The sequence below is a fragment of the Vombatus ursinus genome, unplaced genomic scaffold (genome assembly GCF_900497805.2).
Source record: "Vombatus ursinus unplaced genomic scaffold, bare-nosed wombat genome assembly UNPS02009573.1, whole genome shotgun sequence".
Taxonomy (NCBI): domain Eukaryota; kingdom Metazoa; phylum Chordata; class Mammalia; order Diprotodontia; family Vombatidae; genus Vombatus; species Vombatus ursinus.
Window position 1 is genome coordinate 25556537 of NW_020949351.1, and position 17364 is coordinate 25573900.

Sequence of the window (17364 nt, forward strand, 5' to 3'; positions counted from 1 at the left end):
GAGGAAAGAAAGTGGAGGCATTGATTGTAGATGGCCTTCTCAAGGAACTTAGCCATAAAAAGGAAGAGATGTGGTATAATAGCTATTGCGATGTATGGATCAAGTGAGGTTTGTTTTTTGTTTTGTTTTGTTTTTTGTTTTTCTGAGAATGAAAGAGACATTGGCTTGTTTATAGACATTAGGGATGCAGCCAATCGACTGGGAGAGTTTGAGGATAAATGAGAGAGTACTGATAATAGAAGGAGCATTCTGTTTGGAGACAAGATGGAATGGGATCATATGTGCATGTAGAGTTTAGCTTTTGCAAGGAGAAGGGTCACCCCTTCACGTGAGACAGAAGGAGGAGGAAATATTAGTAGACAACATATAAGTAATGTGAGATGAGAAAGGATAAGAGAGAGCTCTTGGCAAATTGACTTTATTTATATACATATATGTATATTTATACATTGTACTCGTCTAAATACAAGGCAGAGTTCTTGGTCAAGCAGGGAGAGAACTATATGAAATCTGAGGAAGGAGAAAAAGATTTGGAAGAGTGGCTTTGATGAATGAGATGGTGAATCAGGGAGACTTGTCTTTCTGTAGCGAAGGCCCAGTTAATTTATGTAAATCTAGTTTATGACTTGGAGTGAAGGTGTTGGATGGTGGAAGCAATCCATGGCTGAGTCTTGACAGGCCAAGATGATCAATAGGGTAAAAGCAAGGCAAGGGACAGAAGAGAACAATAAATAGTTGAAGTGGTTATCCAAGGAATCAAGATAAAAAAAGAGGAAGTGTGTAGACATTGTAGGAGTGATGCGCTGGGAAAGAACTAACACTTCAAGGGCCTGGCATTTACATTGAGTCTGAAGAGTATGCTTAGGAGTTACAAGGCAGGTAGGGTGGAGTACAACAGATTGTGATTAGAGGTAGTAGATACATGGTACAATAGATAAAGTGCTGGACCTGGATTCAGGAAGACCAGAGTTCAAATGAAGCCTCAGACATTTATTTAGCTGTGTGACCCTGGGTAAATCACTCAATATCTGTCTTCCTCAGTCTCTTCATCTATAAAATGGGGATAATAATAGCACTTACCTCCCAGGATTGTTGTGAGGATAAAATGAGATAACATTTGTAAAAACCACTTTGCAAATCCTAAAGCACTAATCAAATGCTATTAGCTACAAGATAAGGGAATTTCAGAGTTCTTGAACTTGGAAAGTTTTCATTTTTCGGTGATGGCTAGATCAAGGGTATGACTATGTCTATGAGTAGCTCAGGTGGGGTGGCCACATAGGTCATGGGAAATGAATAAGTTGAGGACCTGGGAGGTAACAATGTTTGAGTATCATTTTGTAAGTGGAAGTTCTTTTATGTGACAGTAGGAGTTGGGAAGGAAAGATTGTGAGCCAGGCACTGAAGTTAATGAGGAAAGAAGATTTTCCTAGAGGTAAGGAGACCTCAAGGCATTAGAATGATTGGTTTGAAGGGGATGGGACAAGAAAGTAAGCAGTGAGGATGTGGCAGATGAGTTTTAAATAATGATGACCAGAGGTCCAAAATCGCTGGGATGAGCAGGATATGACTTGATGGGAGTTTCTTATTCATTGAAGAATGACTTCATGTGACTACCAGCATCACGAGGTGTTTTCCCTATTTTGGAAGGCTGCCTTAATATTTAGCTGTAATCAAAGAAGGCCACATTCAAGAAACTTCAATTAGATATACTTTAAAATGTACATTATTTTGTAAAAATCTAATTACTATGTACTTAATAATTTAAAAAAATGAAAACTATTTGTTAAAGTTAACCCTTTAAATGACTTTGTTGTGTCTGCTTTTTGTTGGAAAGTATTTGAATATTTGGTTGCAACATGGAGGTCCTCAGTTTCAGTTGATTCTCTAGATGAGTATCAGTCATTTATGACCTTAAGGGTGGCTTGATTTGGGTTGGATAGAAGAGTGTAGATTTTCAGCAATAAGTGGTTGAAAAGCAAGAAAGCATTTTTTGGGCATGTTGCTGAAGGCATGGGTATCCTACTGCATTTCTCCGTATTTCAATTGAATCTTTCTTAGCATCAAACGATGACTTTAAAATGTCATCTGCTGAGAGCTCAGTCAATGCCTTCTCTCTATTGGTTATCTCCAGTTTATCCTGTAAATATTTTGCCTGTACACAGCTGTTTGCATGCTGTCTCCCCATTATCCATACCAAATTCAGTCCAACTTCATTACATTTACCTTGAAAGTTGAAGATATCTGTTCCCTGTGTTCTGTTCACAAGAGTGCCCAAAGCGAGTAATTCTTTGTAGCAAAGAAAATCTTCTGTTATGACCTGAATGAAGTATAAAACTTGTGCCAAGTCAGTAGTATCATTGATTCATCCAAAGCTATTGAATAATATATATATTTACCTTTTGAAGTATTGCATGAAGTTGTTCTGTTAAGTTGAAGGCTAAGTCATGCTGCTGATCAGTTGCTTCTTTTTGAAAGAAGCATTTGGTTTGTACTTTGAAATGTTATTGGGGTCTAAGTATCCTTACAACCTCGACAATCATTCTTTCACAATTTCTACATCACTGAATGGCTTCCCTTTTTTCCCAGTATGTAAGCTACTTTATAAGTTGTTTCAACGGCGTTATTTCCAGGTCTTATTGCTGTTTGAAAGAATTGTCTTTGCTTTTGCTTTTCATCTTTTAATTTCTGCAATACAACCTTTTGTGCTTCTCCCTCTAATTTAAAATATTTGTGGTCCTTTTAAGTGTTATAGTGCTGGTGAGCATTGAATTTCTTTAGTGTTGATATTGCAGTATCACAAGGCAAGCAAATCATCTTATCTTTAGCAGAAACAAGGTAATATTGCAATTCCCAGTCCTCATTAAAAAAATCTGTTTTCTTCCTTCAGTGTTCTCTTGGTCTTCTTTGACATGATGGGCTGTTAAGCAGACAGAATTAAAAAATATTGTTGAGCTGTGCAACTATTCACAAATTCCACTTCAAACAGAAACACAGTGCACCGCTGACAAAAGCTGATAACAGACTGGCGTACTTGACCCCCAATAAACTCTTGCTAACCAGCCTCATGAGGTAGTGGTGCCAGTCAGGTGGGGGAAGTTACAACTGAATAATGAGCATAGCAGCTGTCAGTTTAGCCCTTATGGCTTACTGATGTTTTAATTGTGCCAGTCAATCTGGGAGGATTATTTTGTTGAAACTTATTTTATTCTTTGGTATTTTAAATATGTTCATTTTAAAAATAAAATAAAAATATGAAAGATGAACAAAAATGTATAAATAAAAATAAAAGGATTTGTTCTATAAAATTTGGATTCAGTCAAAAGGCTGCCTTTAAGGACATAGAAGGCCACATGTGGCCGTAAGGCTGCAGGTTCCCTACCCTTGTCTTAGGGTATTAGAAACCTCTTGGGAGATTATCAGTGAAAAGAGCTAATAAGATGGTGAGGTTTATAGTTATTTTATCTTCTTTCCCTGAAGACTGGCTAGGTCAGGAGATAGACAACATTTCATCCTGCTTCTGCCACCTATTTCCATAGAGGCAAGAAAGGCCATGTGAGAAGAAAGGCGCTGGCCAGAAGACTAGCATGCAATGCAGTGGTTTCTCTTCATGCACTCTAAATTCCGGCCAAACTGGCATGCTAGCTGTTCCTTCAGCTCAGTAGAGCACTTCTTGCCTCGCTGCCTTTGAACAGCTTGTCTCCCATGCATGAAATATACTTCCCTTCCACCACTTAGATATCCCTGACTTCCTTTATGGTTCAACCCAGGGGTCACTGCCTTCATGCATTTCCCTTACATGCAGTGCCTCCCACCTTTTGTTGTTAGTACTTTTTCCCTACTGAAATTACTAAGTACTTGTTTATGCATATTATATTCCCCCAGAAGAATGTAAACTTCTTGACAGTGGGGACTATTTGGGGTTTTTCTGTGTATCCTCAACACTTAGCACAGTGCCTTGCACATGGTAGGCATTTAATAAGTGTTGACTTGAATTGACTGCTAGTATAAATCACTGTGTTAGGATCTGGGGGTACCGAGATGAAAAAACAATATTTATACAAATCAGTGTTATATAAGGTGTGTTGTGAGCGATCCAGACAAAATGGTAAAGAAGATTTAGGAAGAAGAAAACATCTTTAACCCGGGGATTGTAGTCTGGGAATAACAATAATGTTAGGGTTACATAATGCTTTAAGATTTATAATGTGCTTTACATATATTAATTGGTTCTTACAACTGCTGTTAGGTAGATACCACAGGTATTGTGAGAATACTATAGATTAGAGAGGTTAATCAAGGAAAAGAAAGCTATAAAATTTGAATTGAAATTAGATATGGTAAATAATCAGTTACATAATTTTTAATACCCAAGAAATACCCTTAATATGCCTTTCAAGAAATTCTACCAATTTTTATATATCTAAGTTGTCATTCTCTTCTGATAGAAAAAAATAACTTTTAAAATAAATTATGTAACTATTTCATCCAGGCTTAGTGTTTTTATTGATATTTGACAGTATTTTTTATTACATTAATTCATAGGTAGAGTATTTCACCCACATTATGGGTTAAATAAGGTTTTGTGTGTTTACCTGGGAACCTGTATGTCATTTATAGCATTATTTCTATAGGATTTTTTTTTGCGTAACTAATTTGCAATTTCAAAGACTTTACTTGTTTGATGGTTGCTGGACACAGCTTTCATACTTAATGAATGTGGTCCATTCTTGTAAGCAGTTGTAAATTATACAATTTCTTATTTACTTATTTTGTATCCATCTATAATTGTTATTAAATAATCCTATACTCTTATGCCCTAATAATACAGTTTTTAAATCTAATATTACCCAGGACATTTGAAATTATGATTTCAATACCAACAAAGAATTATTTTAAAATAAGGGGAAATGTTTTATTTACTGTTTCAGTTTTGGCGTAGTAATTACTAGTTAATGCTGACTTAGCACAAAGAAGTCTTTTTCTGGATAAAAGGGAAAAGGCTATGAGATAAGTTATCGATGAAATTAACTGCTGAAGTGGAGAGGAAATGCAGTTGGCCAATACATGTCATAGTGTGAGCTCTATTAAATGAATATATGTGCAGTCAACCATTCACAAGAGCCACACTGGTCTTGAACTGCATTGATCTGTAGTATAATTCTAAATGAAATTGATGGATGAGAGCAAACATTGACAGGAAAGGTAAAGAGAACCATGAAATGTCTTGTATAAGAAAAGTATGATTGAAAGTAGTCTGTAATCTATGCCAAAGATTGAAACATATATTTGTGTGGCGTTCTTTGGTGTGATATTTATTATTCATCAAAATTTTTATTGTATTTCTACTTTTATTCTAAGGATTCAAAGATCAAATATTTGAAAACAGATTTTGTTTCTGTTAGTGTAACAAGAAAAATACAAACGAAAATTCATTTTTTCTAGCATTTTATTTTTGTTTTAGAGATTTTAAGATAGTTGTATGTTTTCATATGGATTATAACAAAGTTTTCCGGGGCTTAGAAATAATGTTTGATTTATATTGTATAGAAATACAGTTACTGAGCAGACACTAGCTTTTTTTGGGAATTGTAGTATGTGAAAGTGCCACCTTTGGGTCAGTTATATGTCAGGAGCTTATCTCTTCTCTATGTTTTTCTAAGCACTTAGCCTACTGAGCTGCTAAATGTACAGATATTAATGAATAAGACATTGATTGCACTGTTAGACATTACTTATGTCAGGGTCCACCCATACTTTGTGATACCAAATTCTTCTTGACCTGGGCACCTAAACACTGTATTTTCTGGCCATATTGTCAATGTGTGTCCTGTAATTCTATAACTTTTAATTTTGTCTTATCTCATTGGCACCCTTTTGCCAATTGTCTTTGTTAAATGTCTGAAACTATAAAAAGAAATCCCTTTGCCAATGAATATATTTCTTTTTTAGTAGTTGATCCTGTCCTTCCTTCCCCCTTACCCCCCCATTGTCAGACAACTTTGTTAGCTCCTAATAAAAGAACTGAAATTTAGATTTGGGAGTTTATTTATATAGTTTTGGATACGTACTGTTCATGTAAAATACAAGTTTCTAATTTGAAAAATTTGACCATATAGGGATAATAGGGATGGTGATCCATTAACACTATTTTGAGGTATTGGGATTAGGTTATAATTTCACATTTTGTTGCTTAACACCCTGGTTAATTATTCTTTATAGATTTTTGGAAAGGGACAGTTTTCTTGACAGTAGAGACTATTTGGGGTTTTTGTGTGTATCCTCAACACTTAGCACAGTGCCTTGTAGGCGTATAATAAGTGTTGACTTGAATTGACTGCTAGTATAAATCACTGTGTTAGGATCTGGGGTTACAGAGATGAAAAAACAATATTTACACAAATTCAATTTTTTAAAATAAGAATATTTTTCTTTTCTAGATTAATTTGAAATAGGTAGAAATTAACAAGAAAATTTTCTTAGAAGATTCAGAATTTCAGGTATAGAATACTGCATAAAAGTTCAGATTCAGATACAATGTCACTACATAAATTTCTTACCTATGTGGGCATTTATTTGGATACATTTTAGAATTTTAGTAGATATCTTAATATCTTGTTTAAGAATTCCAATAATTAAGAGTATTGAAGTGGTAACTGTGTAGTTTCAAGAGTATTGCATTTTTGAAGTATGTACACATGGAATTTACCTTCTAAACGACTAAAATTCGCTAGTGTGATGAATTTTTTTCTTTATTTTTAAGGTTCATGTTTCATTAGAACTGACCAGCTAGATGGTGAAACAGACTGGAAACTAAAAGTTGCAGTGAGTTGCACACAGAGATTGCCAGCTTTGGGGGTAAGCATCATAGTTATTAAAAATAATTTCATAGTGTAATGTAATAAATAATGTAAATAATGTAATGTGATAAATGTTGATATATACCTGTCTATCAAGTATTTAGGACATATTTAAATAACTTGTTTCCCTAACTTTGTATCATTTGGAATAAAGTTAGTGTAGTATTTGCATTTCTGTGTAAACATTGGTTTAAGGCAACACAGATTCTTTCTGTATATTATTGTTATCATTATTTTTCTGTATCAGAGTTCTTGATTTGCTATTTCTCTTGTGAGTATCACTTAATGGTTAATACAGTGCTATTCCACTACAAAGACCAATTTTCCTCATTTATGGCCATTTTAAAAATCTTAGTTCTTCCAGTTCAACCTAATGTTTGCCTGCCCAATTCTTTTTCTTTTCTCATTTTTCATATTTTTTTAATCTCCCAGTCTTCTCTTTTTCCCTATCTAGTTTTTCCATTGTAGCCTTTCCTTTGTATCTGTAGTATAGAGTGGGAGTAATGTTTAGAGAGAAGTGTTTAGTGATTGCTTTAATTTACGAGGCTCTCTAGAAGAGTTCACTTTCAAAAGACGAGGGTTTTCTATGTTGTTTGGAGTTAGGTTCTTGCTCTGTGGAGACAGTTGTAATTGCTTTACCTCTGGCACATAATTCCTGTTTGGAAGGTTTTGAGAGTTAGTAGGAATTGGAGAAAATATCTAATACTCTCCTCTTTTGTTGGTCATGTCACCCAGAAGTTTTTCATCCATGTCTTATCTCATTGGCACCCTTTTGCCATGTCCATGTCCAGTCTATTGTGACTTTTGTATGTCTTCTTATAAATCATCCACAAGAGGTTCACCTAGTATACTGTGGACCTTCCTCTTGATTTCTTGATGTCATGTACTTTCTGATGAGGGAATGCTGTTTGCTTATCATTTCTGTACATTGTGTACTTTCTGATGAGGGAATGCTATTTGCTTATCATTTGTCCTTTCATTACTGGTCTAACTTCTTTTCAGGTCATATATCTTTGGTAATGTGTGATCATTCCTTTAATAATGAGTTTTGTATTTTCTTTAATAATGAGTTTGTATTTGAGTTACTTATGTAATTAATCAAAAATTTATTTTACTAGAGGTAAAAGTAATTCAGTAAGTATAGAAATGTGTATTTCTTCATTGCTGTGACACCCTGTGGGCTCCTGTCCTTCTTGACCTGATTATACTAAGGCTCCCTTGTGAAGAGGAGTACTCAATCAAATCTGAACACTTGGTTTCTCTTCCTAGTTCTGGCACAAACTAACTGTGTGACCTGGTGAAGTCACATTATTTTCCTCTAAATTGTTTCTACATTTGCAACTGAAGTGTTTGGGATTAAATGATTTTCAAGACTGGTACCTAGGTTAGGAGCACCATTCTAACTTTTTCTTGTGTATGAGTTGAGCTAGTTTTGCCCTAAAAAGTATTGAAATGATCCTGAAGACTTAATTGTTTCAGGTGACTAAAGGCTGTGGCCAGTCATATCACTTCCCTGGATGCTTGAATACAAAGTAACCACAAGGAGCTCTCAGATGCTTGCCTGGTGGAAAATGATGTGGGCAATTCAGGCAAGGGAGCTTCACTTACCTGATCAACTTGATAAATATCTTTCTCCTTTTTCAAAGTAAATTTCATTTTGTTAACTATTGAATGACCTGAGGTTGTCTCATTTAGTTACATTATTTAACCTAAAATTATCTCCATCTTTTATCTCTCTGCCAGTTAGGGTATGAGATGAATCCTCACTGTTATTTTGATTTGCATTTCTCTTATTAGTGATTTGGAATCCTCACGGTTATTTTGACTTGCATTTCTCTTATTAGTGATTTGGAACATCCTTTCACAGAGTTTGCAGTTCTTTTGAGAACTGTGTGTTTATATCCTTGGACTACTTATCAAGGAGTGGGGTTTTTGGTTTTTATGTACATTTATAATTTATTTGGAGATGTACAATCTATACAATTATATATTATATTAACACATAACTTATATAAGCACACAACAATATTAAATATATTATAGATATATTAATATACTATATGATCATTTATTTATACATAAACAAATATGTATATATACACATACACATGTGTGTATGTATATCTTTTAATCATTTACAACATGGACACTAAACCCTAATCAGAAATTTAATAGAAGAATTTTTTCCCCCATTTAATCTCTTATCTTCTTATCTTAAGTACATTAATTTTGATTCTGCAGAAGCTTTTCAGTTTCATAGAATCAAGGATAATCTATTTTATCTTTTGTAATTGATTTTATTCCTTGTTTGATCAGGAATATATCTTCTACTCATAGTTTTGGAAGGTATATGATTTTTTTTCTCTTCTGTTTTTAATAGTATCTTTAATATCAAGGTGTCTTATACATTCTGAATATATTACAGAATAAATTGAATAGCGTTAGTCTAAGCCTAATTTCTGCCAAACTGCTTTTCAAGTTTCCTGGAAGTTTTTATTAAATTGGGAGTTTTAGCGTAAGTAATTTATGTTTTTCTGATTTTTTGAACACTGGATTTTTGAGTTGCATGGTTTCTGATTTTTCTCATGTCTAGTTTGTTCAATTGATACACTTCTCTATTTTTTTTAACCAATTCCAGATAATTTTCATTACTGCTGCTTTATAATATAATTTGAATTCTGGAAGGGACTATTCTTCATATCTACCCCTTTTCACTATTTGCCTTCTTTTATTATTTCAAGCAAATCTTATTTTTTCATGTTCTATAGTATATCCCTTTGATAATTTCATTGGGCTAAATCTATAATTGTAAATTACTTTTGGTAGAATTATAATTTTAAATTATAATAATAGCTAGAATTTATATGGCATTTTAAGATTTACAGGTTGCTTTACAAATACTATTTTATCCTTAATCTTGGGAGGTAAGTACTATAGTTATCTTCATTTTGCAGATGAGGAAACCAAAGCTTGGGGCTGGGGAAGAACTTGGACAGGTCACACAACTTGCAAGTATTTGAGGCTGTTTGTTTTTTTGTTTTGTTTTGTTTTTGGTGAGGCAGTTGGCATTAAGTGACTTGCCCAGAGTCATACAGCTAGTGAGTGTTATGTGTCTGAGGTCAGGTTTGAACTCAGGTCCTTCTGACTCCAGAGCCAGTACTCTATCCACTGCTCCACCTAGCTGCCCGCCGAGGCTATGTTTGAACTCAGGTCTTCGCAACTACATTGCCTAGCACTTTACTGCACACACGACATTGGCATAGTCCAGCCATGAGTACTGAGTATTCCTCTGTTTAAATTGTTCCTTGTTTCTTTAAGAAAATACCAGCTCCTCAATATGATAAAGAAGTATTAAAAAAAGGATATAAGGGACCAGGGACACGATCTACATGACAGTAACATAGAAACTGTTCAGAAGAGGGAACCCAACTAGGTACTTGGAAGCTTTAATTCTATGACTAATAGACTAAAGTAGGAATAAATAAGAAGGGAATACAAATAATGAAGAGAATGAGGGAAATAAATCATTTTTAGAAAAAGGCACAAAAAAGAAAATTTAAAACTAACAAAACTAGATAAAGGAGGAGGAGAGGACAGAGGATGTTATTTAACTGGTTAACTGAGGGGAAAAAAAGGAAAAATTAGTAAGCTAGATAAAAGGAAGAAAGAAGCAGGAACTAATAATTGAAGTAAAACTCAAACTAGGAATAGGAATAAAGTAACAAACATGGAAAGATACCTAAGTGTGAGGGCAAGAGAGCCAGGGGAAAGTTTCCTTTAAGTAGTTTATGCTAAAATAACTGAAGAGACATAGTATTGTGTTTACAGAAGAAATGAGGAGTGAGGTGGAAATTCTATTTAAGAAACAAAAACAGTTTTAGAGTTAAATAGAGGAGAACACAGATCTAACTTATAACTTTAAATAGGAATGGGGAAGTGAAAGAAATAGCATGTATATAATGCCTCCTTTGTACCAGGTACTTTATAAGGTGCTGTGCTAAGCTTTTTTAGAAATATTATTTCATTTGATCCTCACAGCAACCTTGGAAGGTATATACCGTTATTATCCCCATTATTATAGCAGAGGAAACTGAGGTAAATAGAAATTAAGTGACTTATCCAAGGTCTGACAGCTACTGAGTGTGAGGCTAGATTTGAACTCGAGTCTTCTTAACTCCAGACCCAGTGCTTTGGCCACTGCATACCTAGTTGCCTTCAAATATGAATGAATTAATGCGGTAAAATAAACAAAAATGACAAAATGGATAAGAAAACATAACTCCACAATCTTTTCCTTAGAAGAAACATACCTAAAATACAAAGACATATACAATGTAAAATTGAGAGGCTGGAAAAAATTTACTGTGCTTTAATCAGATCCACAGAAAGCAAGAGTTGCCATCATGCTATCAGAAAAAGCCAAAAGGACATCCAAAAGCTACAAAGAGATAAACAAGGAAACTACATTGTGTTGAAAGAAATCATAGGCAAAAAGCCAACATCAGTATTCAATGTATATTCTCCAAATTCCTTAACATCTAAATTCATAAAAGAAAAACTAGCATTACTATAGACATAGTCAATAATCTAGTAGTGGTGAATGATTTCAGTGTCTTCCCTCAATTTTGTATAAATCTAACAGCCAGATAAACAGAAGAGGAAATACAGAATTTAACAAATTCCTGGAGGAACTAGAGTTATAAAACTTAGGACATCTAAGTGGAATTCCTAAAGAGTATACATATACAAATAGAACTTTACCAAAGCCTGACCATATATTAGAGCACATAGATTTTACACATAAGTTTTTAAAAAAGAGGCAGAAATAGCAAGCACATCCTTTATAGATCATAATACAGTAAAAATACACACACACATGTGTGTGTGTGAAATCTTAAGTAATGAGTCGGTCAAAGAACAAATCATAGAAGTAATTAAGAATTAGGTGAAATAAAATATTAATAATGAAAAAACATACTAAAATTTATGGGATACAACTAAAGCAGTCCTTGGGGGAAAATTATATCTCCACAAATATATGTTAACTACATGGAAAAGGAGAGGATTCATGAACTGAATATGCATTTTCAAAAACTAAAAAACCATAAGTAAACACAAAAAGTACAAGAGAAAGCAAAAAGAAATATAGAAATGATGAATAAAACTTAAAAACTGGTTCTTTGAAAAAATTAATAAAATTGCTAAATATTCAGCCAATATAATTAAAAAGATGGCAGAAAATTAATTCAAGAAAATAGGAAAAAGCAAAAACCAAGATGAAATTAACAATACCAAAAGAAACTAGTGAATTTTCAAAATATACTATGCATAATTATAAGCTACCAAAAATGAGAATACAAAAAATAGACAGCCATTGAAAGTATAAATATCCAAATTGATAGACCAAATCAAGATCATGAATAATCCATTCAGAGAAAAAGTAATAGAATTAACTGTAAAGGAAAATTTCCCTTCCATTCTCCTCCAAAAAAAACCCCAAAAAACCAAACCAAACTTGCTTCTAGTCCTATTGGATTTACAGGAGAATTCTGTCAAATTATTTCAATACTATTCAAATTATTCTCAAAAATTGAGAAATAAAGCATTTTACCTAAGTCTTATAGTGAGATAAATATAGCCCTGATACTTAAAGGCAGCTGCTGATGTAGTGGATAAAAATGCTGAGCTTGCAGTAAGTTCTGAGTTTAAATCTGAACTCAGATACTTACTAGCTGTGTGAGCTTGGGCAAGTCACTTAAGGTGTGTTTGCCTCATTTGTAAAATTCAAATAACAATAGCACTTACCTAGTAGGGTTGCTTTGAGGATTAAATGTGATAATATCTGGGGAGAACTGGGGAGAAGGACTTAGCATAGTGCCTGACACAGAGTAGGTACTATATAAATTCTTTTACCTTTCCCTTCTCTTTCCCTTCTAATCTGTTCCCCAATTGAGAAATGGTCAAAGGCAACTTTCAGATGAAGAAATTAAAGCTATCTATAGTCATATGAAAAAATGCTCTAAATCACTATTGATTAGAGAAATGCAAATCAAAACAGCTCTGAGGTACCACATCACACCTATCAGATTGGCTAACATGACAAAACAGGAAAATGATAAATGTTGGAGAAGATATGGGAAAACTGGAACACTAATACATTGTTGGAGTTGTGAACTGATCCAGTCATTCTGGAGAGCAATTTGGAACTATACCCAAAGGGCTGTAAAACTGTGCATACCCTTTGACCACATTGTACACAGTTACAGCCACACTGTGATAACTGACTTTGATAGACTTGGCTCTTCTCAGCAATGCAAAGATCTAAGACAACTCCAAAAGACTCATAATGGAAAATGCTATCCACATCCAGAAAAAGAACTATGGAGTCTGAATGCAGACTGAAGCATTCAGACTGAAGCATTCTCTCTCTGTCTCTCTCTCTCTCTCTTTTGTTTGTTTCTTCTTTCTTGTTGTTCCTCCCATTGGTTCTAATTCTTCTTTACAACATGACTAACGTGAAAATATGTTTAATATGAATGTATATGTAGAGCATATATCACATTGCACACCATCTTGGGGAAGGAGTAAGGTAGGGAGGGGAAGAAAATTTAGAACTCAAAATCTTATGGAAGTGAATGTTGAAAACTAAAAATAAATAAGTTAATTTAAAAAAACCTTTCTAATCCATGGAAGGATAAAGCACAGAAGTACAACCCTAGACCAGAATCATTAATGAATATAAATTCAAAAATGTTAAAAGTATCTTGTTGCTTAGACTGCTGAGATTCATCCAGGAAGTAATTCATCATGACCAAATTGAATTTATACTATGGATACAAGGATAGTTCAATATTAGGAAAATTTTAAAAATTAAATATTTAATCATTAAGAACAAAAGCATCCACAGCCAAATCATTATCTCAGTAAATGCAGAGAAAGCTTTTTACAATGTACAACACTCATTTATGCTAAAAACCCTGCAAAAAATAAGCATAGAGAAACCTTTTAAAAATATCATAAAGAGTATCTAAAACTGAAACTAAGCATCATATGCTGCAATAGGTATACAGTAGAAGCTTTCACAGTAAAAAAAGGATAAAGCAAGGATATCTGCTTTCCCAGTTCTGCCTGCTAACCATGGATGTCCCATAAGGCTCTATCCTGGTCTATCGTCTCTTCACTTGGTGATCTCATCATCTCCTTTGGTTTCAGTTATCATCTGTATGCTGATGACTCTCAAATCATCTAATCTTCTTGCTGATCTCTACTCTCACATCTTCAGATGCCAATTAGATAAACAAAGATTTACCATAGACATCTTAAACTCCCAAAATTGAACTCATTATCTTTCACCCCAAATTGTCTCATCATCCTGACTTCCCTATTACTGTTGTAGGTAATCACCATCCCCCTAGTGATCTAGGGTCAAAACCCAAGTGTTGTCCTTGACTTCTCCACTTCATCCCTCATACTGAATTTGTTTCCTAGGCCTGTCAGTTTTACCTTCATAGTATCACTGATATTCTTTCTGACACTGTCACCTCCCTGGTATAGACACTTATCACTTGACACCTGGACAGTTGCAATAGCCTTCTAGTTACTGTCTCTGTTACAAGTTTCCCCACTCATTCTATCCTCCACTGTCTCTCAAAGTGATATTCCTGGAGGCGGAGCCAAGATGACAGAGTCAAAGCAATGACTTGCTTGAGCTCTCCCCGAAACTCCTCCAAATACCTATAAAAAATGGCTCTAAACAAATTCTAAAGCAGCAGAACCCACAAAAAGACAGAGTGAAATTCCCAGCCAAAGACAGCCGGATGGTTGATCAGAAAGGTATATCGTGCTGGTCTGGGAGAGGAGCACAGTTCGGCACGCGAACCTGGAGCAGGCCTCAGAGGACTGAGTCATGGGCAACTGTGGTGGTTTTCAGACTTCTCAACCCACGAAGGCCAAAGACAACTTGGAAAGTCAGTGGGAAAAGTCTGTGACTGTGGTGAGAGAGAAGCGAGATTTCAACCGCAAGTCCTGAGCACAGGCTGCAGCTGCCTCCTGAGCTTCCAGCCCACAGACTGAGGGGGAATCCAGTGGCTGATCAGAGGGGGATTGCAGGGATGTCTTTGCCTGTGCTGAGGCAGGAATCTCTTGCTTTGCCTGTGCTTGTATCTGGGACACAGTTCTGGGTGGCGGTCCTGGGGCGAGGAGGAGGGCTGGCGTGGTGGAACTTGTAGTGGCTGTGGTAAGGAAACCCTCCTCACAGTTGCAAGACAGAAAAGAGTGCTCATAGACCAGAACACTGGCCACATAGGGACAATTTAAGAAATCAAAGCACTGTAACACTAATCAAGAGGAATGAAAAAATAGAAGACAATGTGAAATATCTCATTAGAAAAACAACTGACCTGGAAAATAGATCCTGGAGAGAGAACTTAAAAATTATTGGACTATCTGAAAGCCATGATCAAAAAAAGAGTCTAGACATCATCTTTCAAGAAATTATCAAGGAAAACTGCCCTGATAATTTAGAACCAGAAGGCAAAATAGAAATTGAAAGAATCCACTGATCACCTCCTGAAAGAGATCCCAAAAGGAAAACTCCTAGGAATGTTGTAGTCAAATTCCAGAATCCCCAGGTCAAGGAGAAGATATTGCAGGCAGCCAGAAGGAAACAGTTCAAGTATTGTGGAAACTCAATCAGGATAACACAAGATTTAGCAGCTTCTACATTAAGGGTCCAGAGGTCATGGAGTGTGATATTCCGGAGGGCAAAGGAGATAGGACTACAACCAAGAATCACCTACCCAGCAAAACTGAGTATAATCCTGCAGGGGGAAAAATGGTCATTCAATGAAATAGGGGACTTTCAAGCATTCCTGTGGAAAAGACCAGAGCTGAATAGAAAATTTGACCTTCAAATACAAGACTCAAGTGAAACATGGAAGAGGTAAACAGGAAAGAGAAATCATAAGAGACTTATTAAGGTTGAACTGTTTACATTTCTACAGGGAAAGATGATATTTGTAACTCATGAGTCTTTTGTCAATATTAGGGTAGTGGGAGGGAAAAAATTACATGTTTATATAGATAGAGAGCACAGGATGAGTTGAAGATGATGGGGTGATATCTGGAAAATAAAATTAAGGGATTAGAGAGAATTATACTGGGAGAAGGAGAAAGGGAGAAGTAGATTGAGGTAAAATATCTCACATCAAACAGACAAGAAAAGGCTTTTACAGTGGAGGGGACATTGGGGAAGGTGAGAGGGAATGAATGAATCTTATTCTCTTAGGTTTTGGCTTAAGGAGGGAATAACATATACAGTGGGGTATGCAAATCTATCTTACCCTGCAGGAAAATAAGAGGAAAAGGGGACAAGAGAGCAGGGGTTTGATAGAGGGGAGGGCAGATTGGGGGAAGGGATAATCAAAAGCAAACACTTCTGAGGAGGGACAGGGTCAAAAGAGAGAATAGAATAAATGGGGGGTAGGATAGGATGAAGGGAAATATACTTAGTTTTTCACAACAGGACTACTATGGAAGTGTTTTGCATGACTACACATCTATAACCTGTATCAAGATGCTTGCCTTTTCAATGAGGGTGGGTGGGGAGGGAGAGAGAAAATCTGTAACCCAAAGTTTTAAAAACACATGTTAAAAATAAAAAGAAATTTCAAAAACAACAAAACAAAGTGATATTCCCAACGCCCATATCTGACCATGATGTCCTTCTACTCAACAAATTCCAGAAGTTCTTTATCACTTCCAGGACCAAATATAAAATCTTTTATTTGGCATTCAAATCTTTCATAATTTGTATATTCCTCATCTTTTAAGTCTTCTTATAAACTGCCACTTAATTTTTCATCCAGTGATAATGAATTCCTTGCTGTTCCTCATACAAGACACTCCATGTCTTCTCTCTATGCATTTTCTCCGGCTGTCCCATATGCCTAGAATGCTCTTACTCCTCATCTCTGCCTTCTGGCTTCCTTCAGGTTCCAACCAAAACTGACCTTCTATACAAAGCCTTTTCTAGTCCCTCTTAATTTTAGTGCCTTTCCTGTTTTGATCATTTCCAATTTATCCTTTGTAGATTTTGCACGTACATAATTGTTTGCATATTGTCTCCTCCATTAGACCATGAATTCCTTGATACTAGTGACTGTTTTCATTTGTATTCCAGTGGTTAGGCTTGACACATAGTAGATTCTTAATAAATAAGCATCTATTGACTAACTGAATTAGAAAGTGCTCCTTAAATTATCCAGATTTACATATAGCTCTAAGAACATCAAATTGGAAATAATCGAAAGGGAATTCACATTAAGATTAATTTTAAAATATGTAGCAATCTATCAAGATTTACTTCAGTATATAAGTAGTTAGAAAACACTTTTAAGAGAATGACTTTGAAAAGAAACAATCAGCATGATTTCAGAAGTTGTACTTTGGAAATACCTTCATACCATAAACCTCAAAAGAAAGAGATTATGTGTCAGGACTGAGG

General features: G+C 35.1%; 1 protein-coding gene across 5 annotated transcripts in view; it reads left to right on the forward strand.

Annotated features, from left to right (window-relative positions):
* Positions 1-17364, forward strand: part of ATP9B (ATPase phospholipid transporting 9B (putative)) — a 450228-nt gene that overhangs the window by 161711 nt on the left and 271153 nt on the right. For all 5 annotated transcript variants that reach the window (XM_027852394.1, XM_027852395.1, XM_027852396.1 and 2 more), the window contains exon 8: positions 6764-6858. In XM_027852394.1, coding sequence (XP_027708195.1) covers positions 6764-6858 — 95 coding nt within the window. The remainder of the gene's footprint in view (positions 1-6763; positions 6859-17364) is intronic.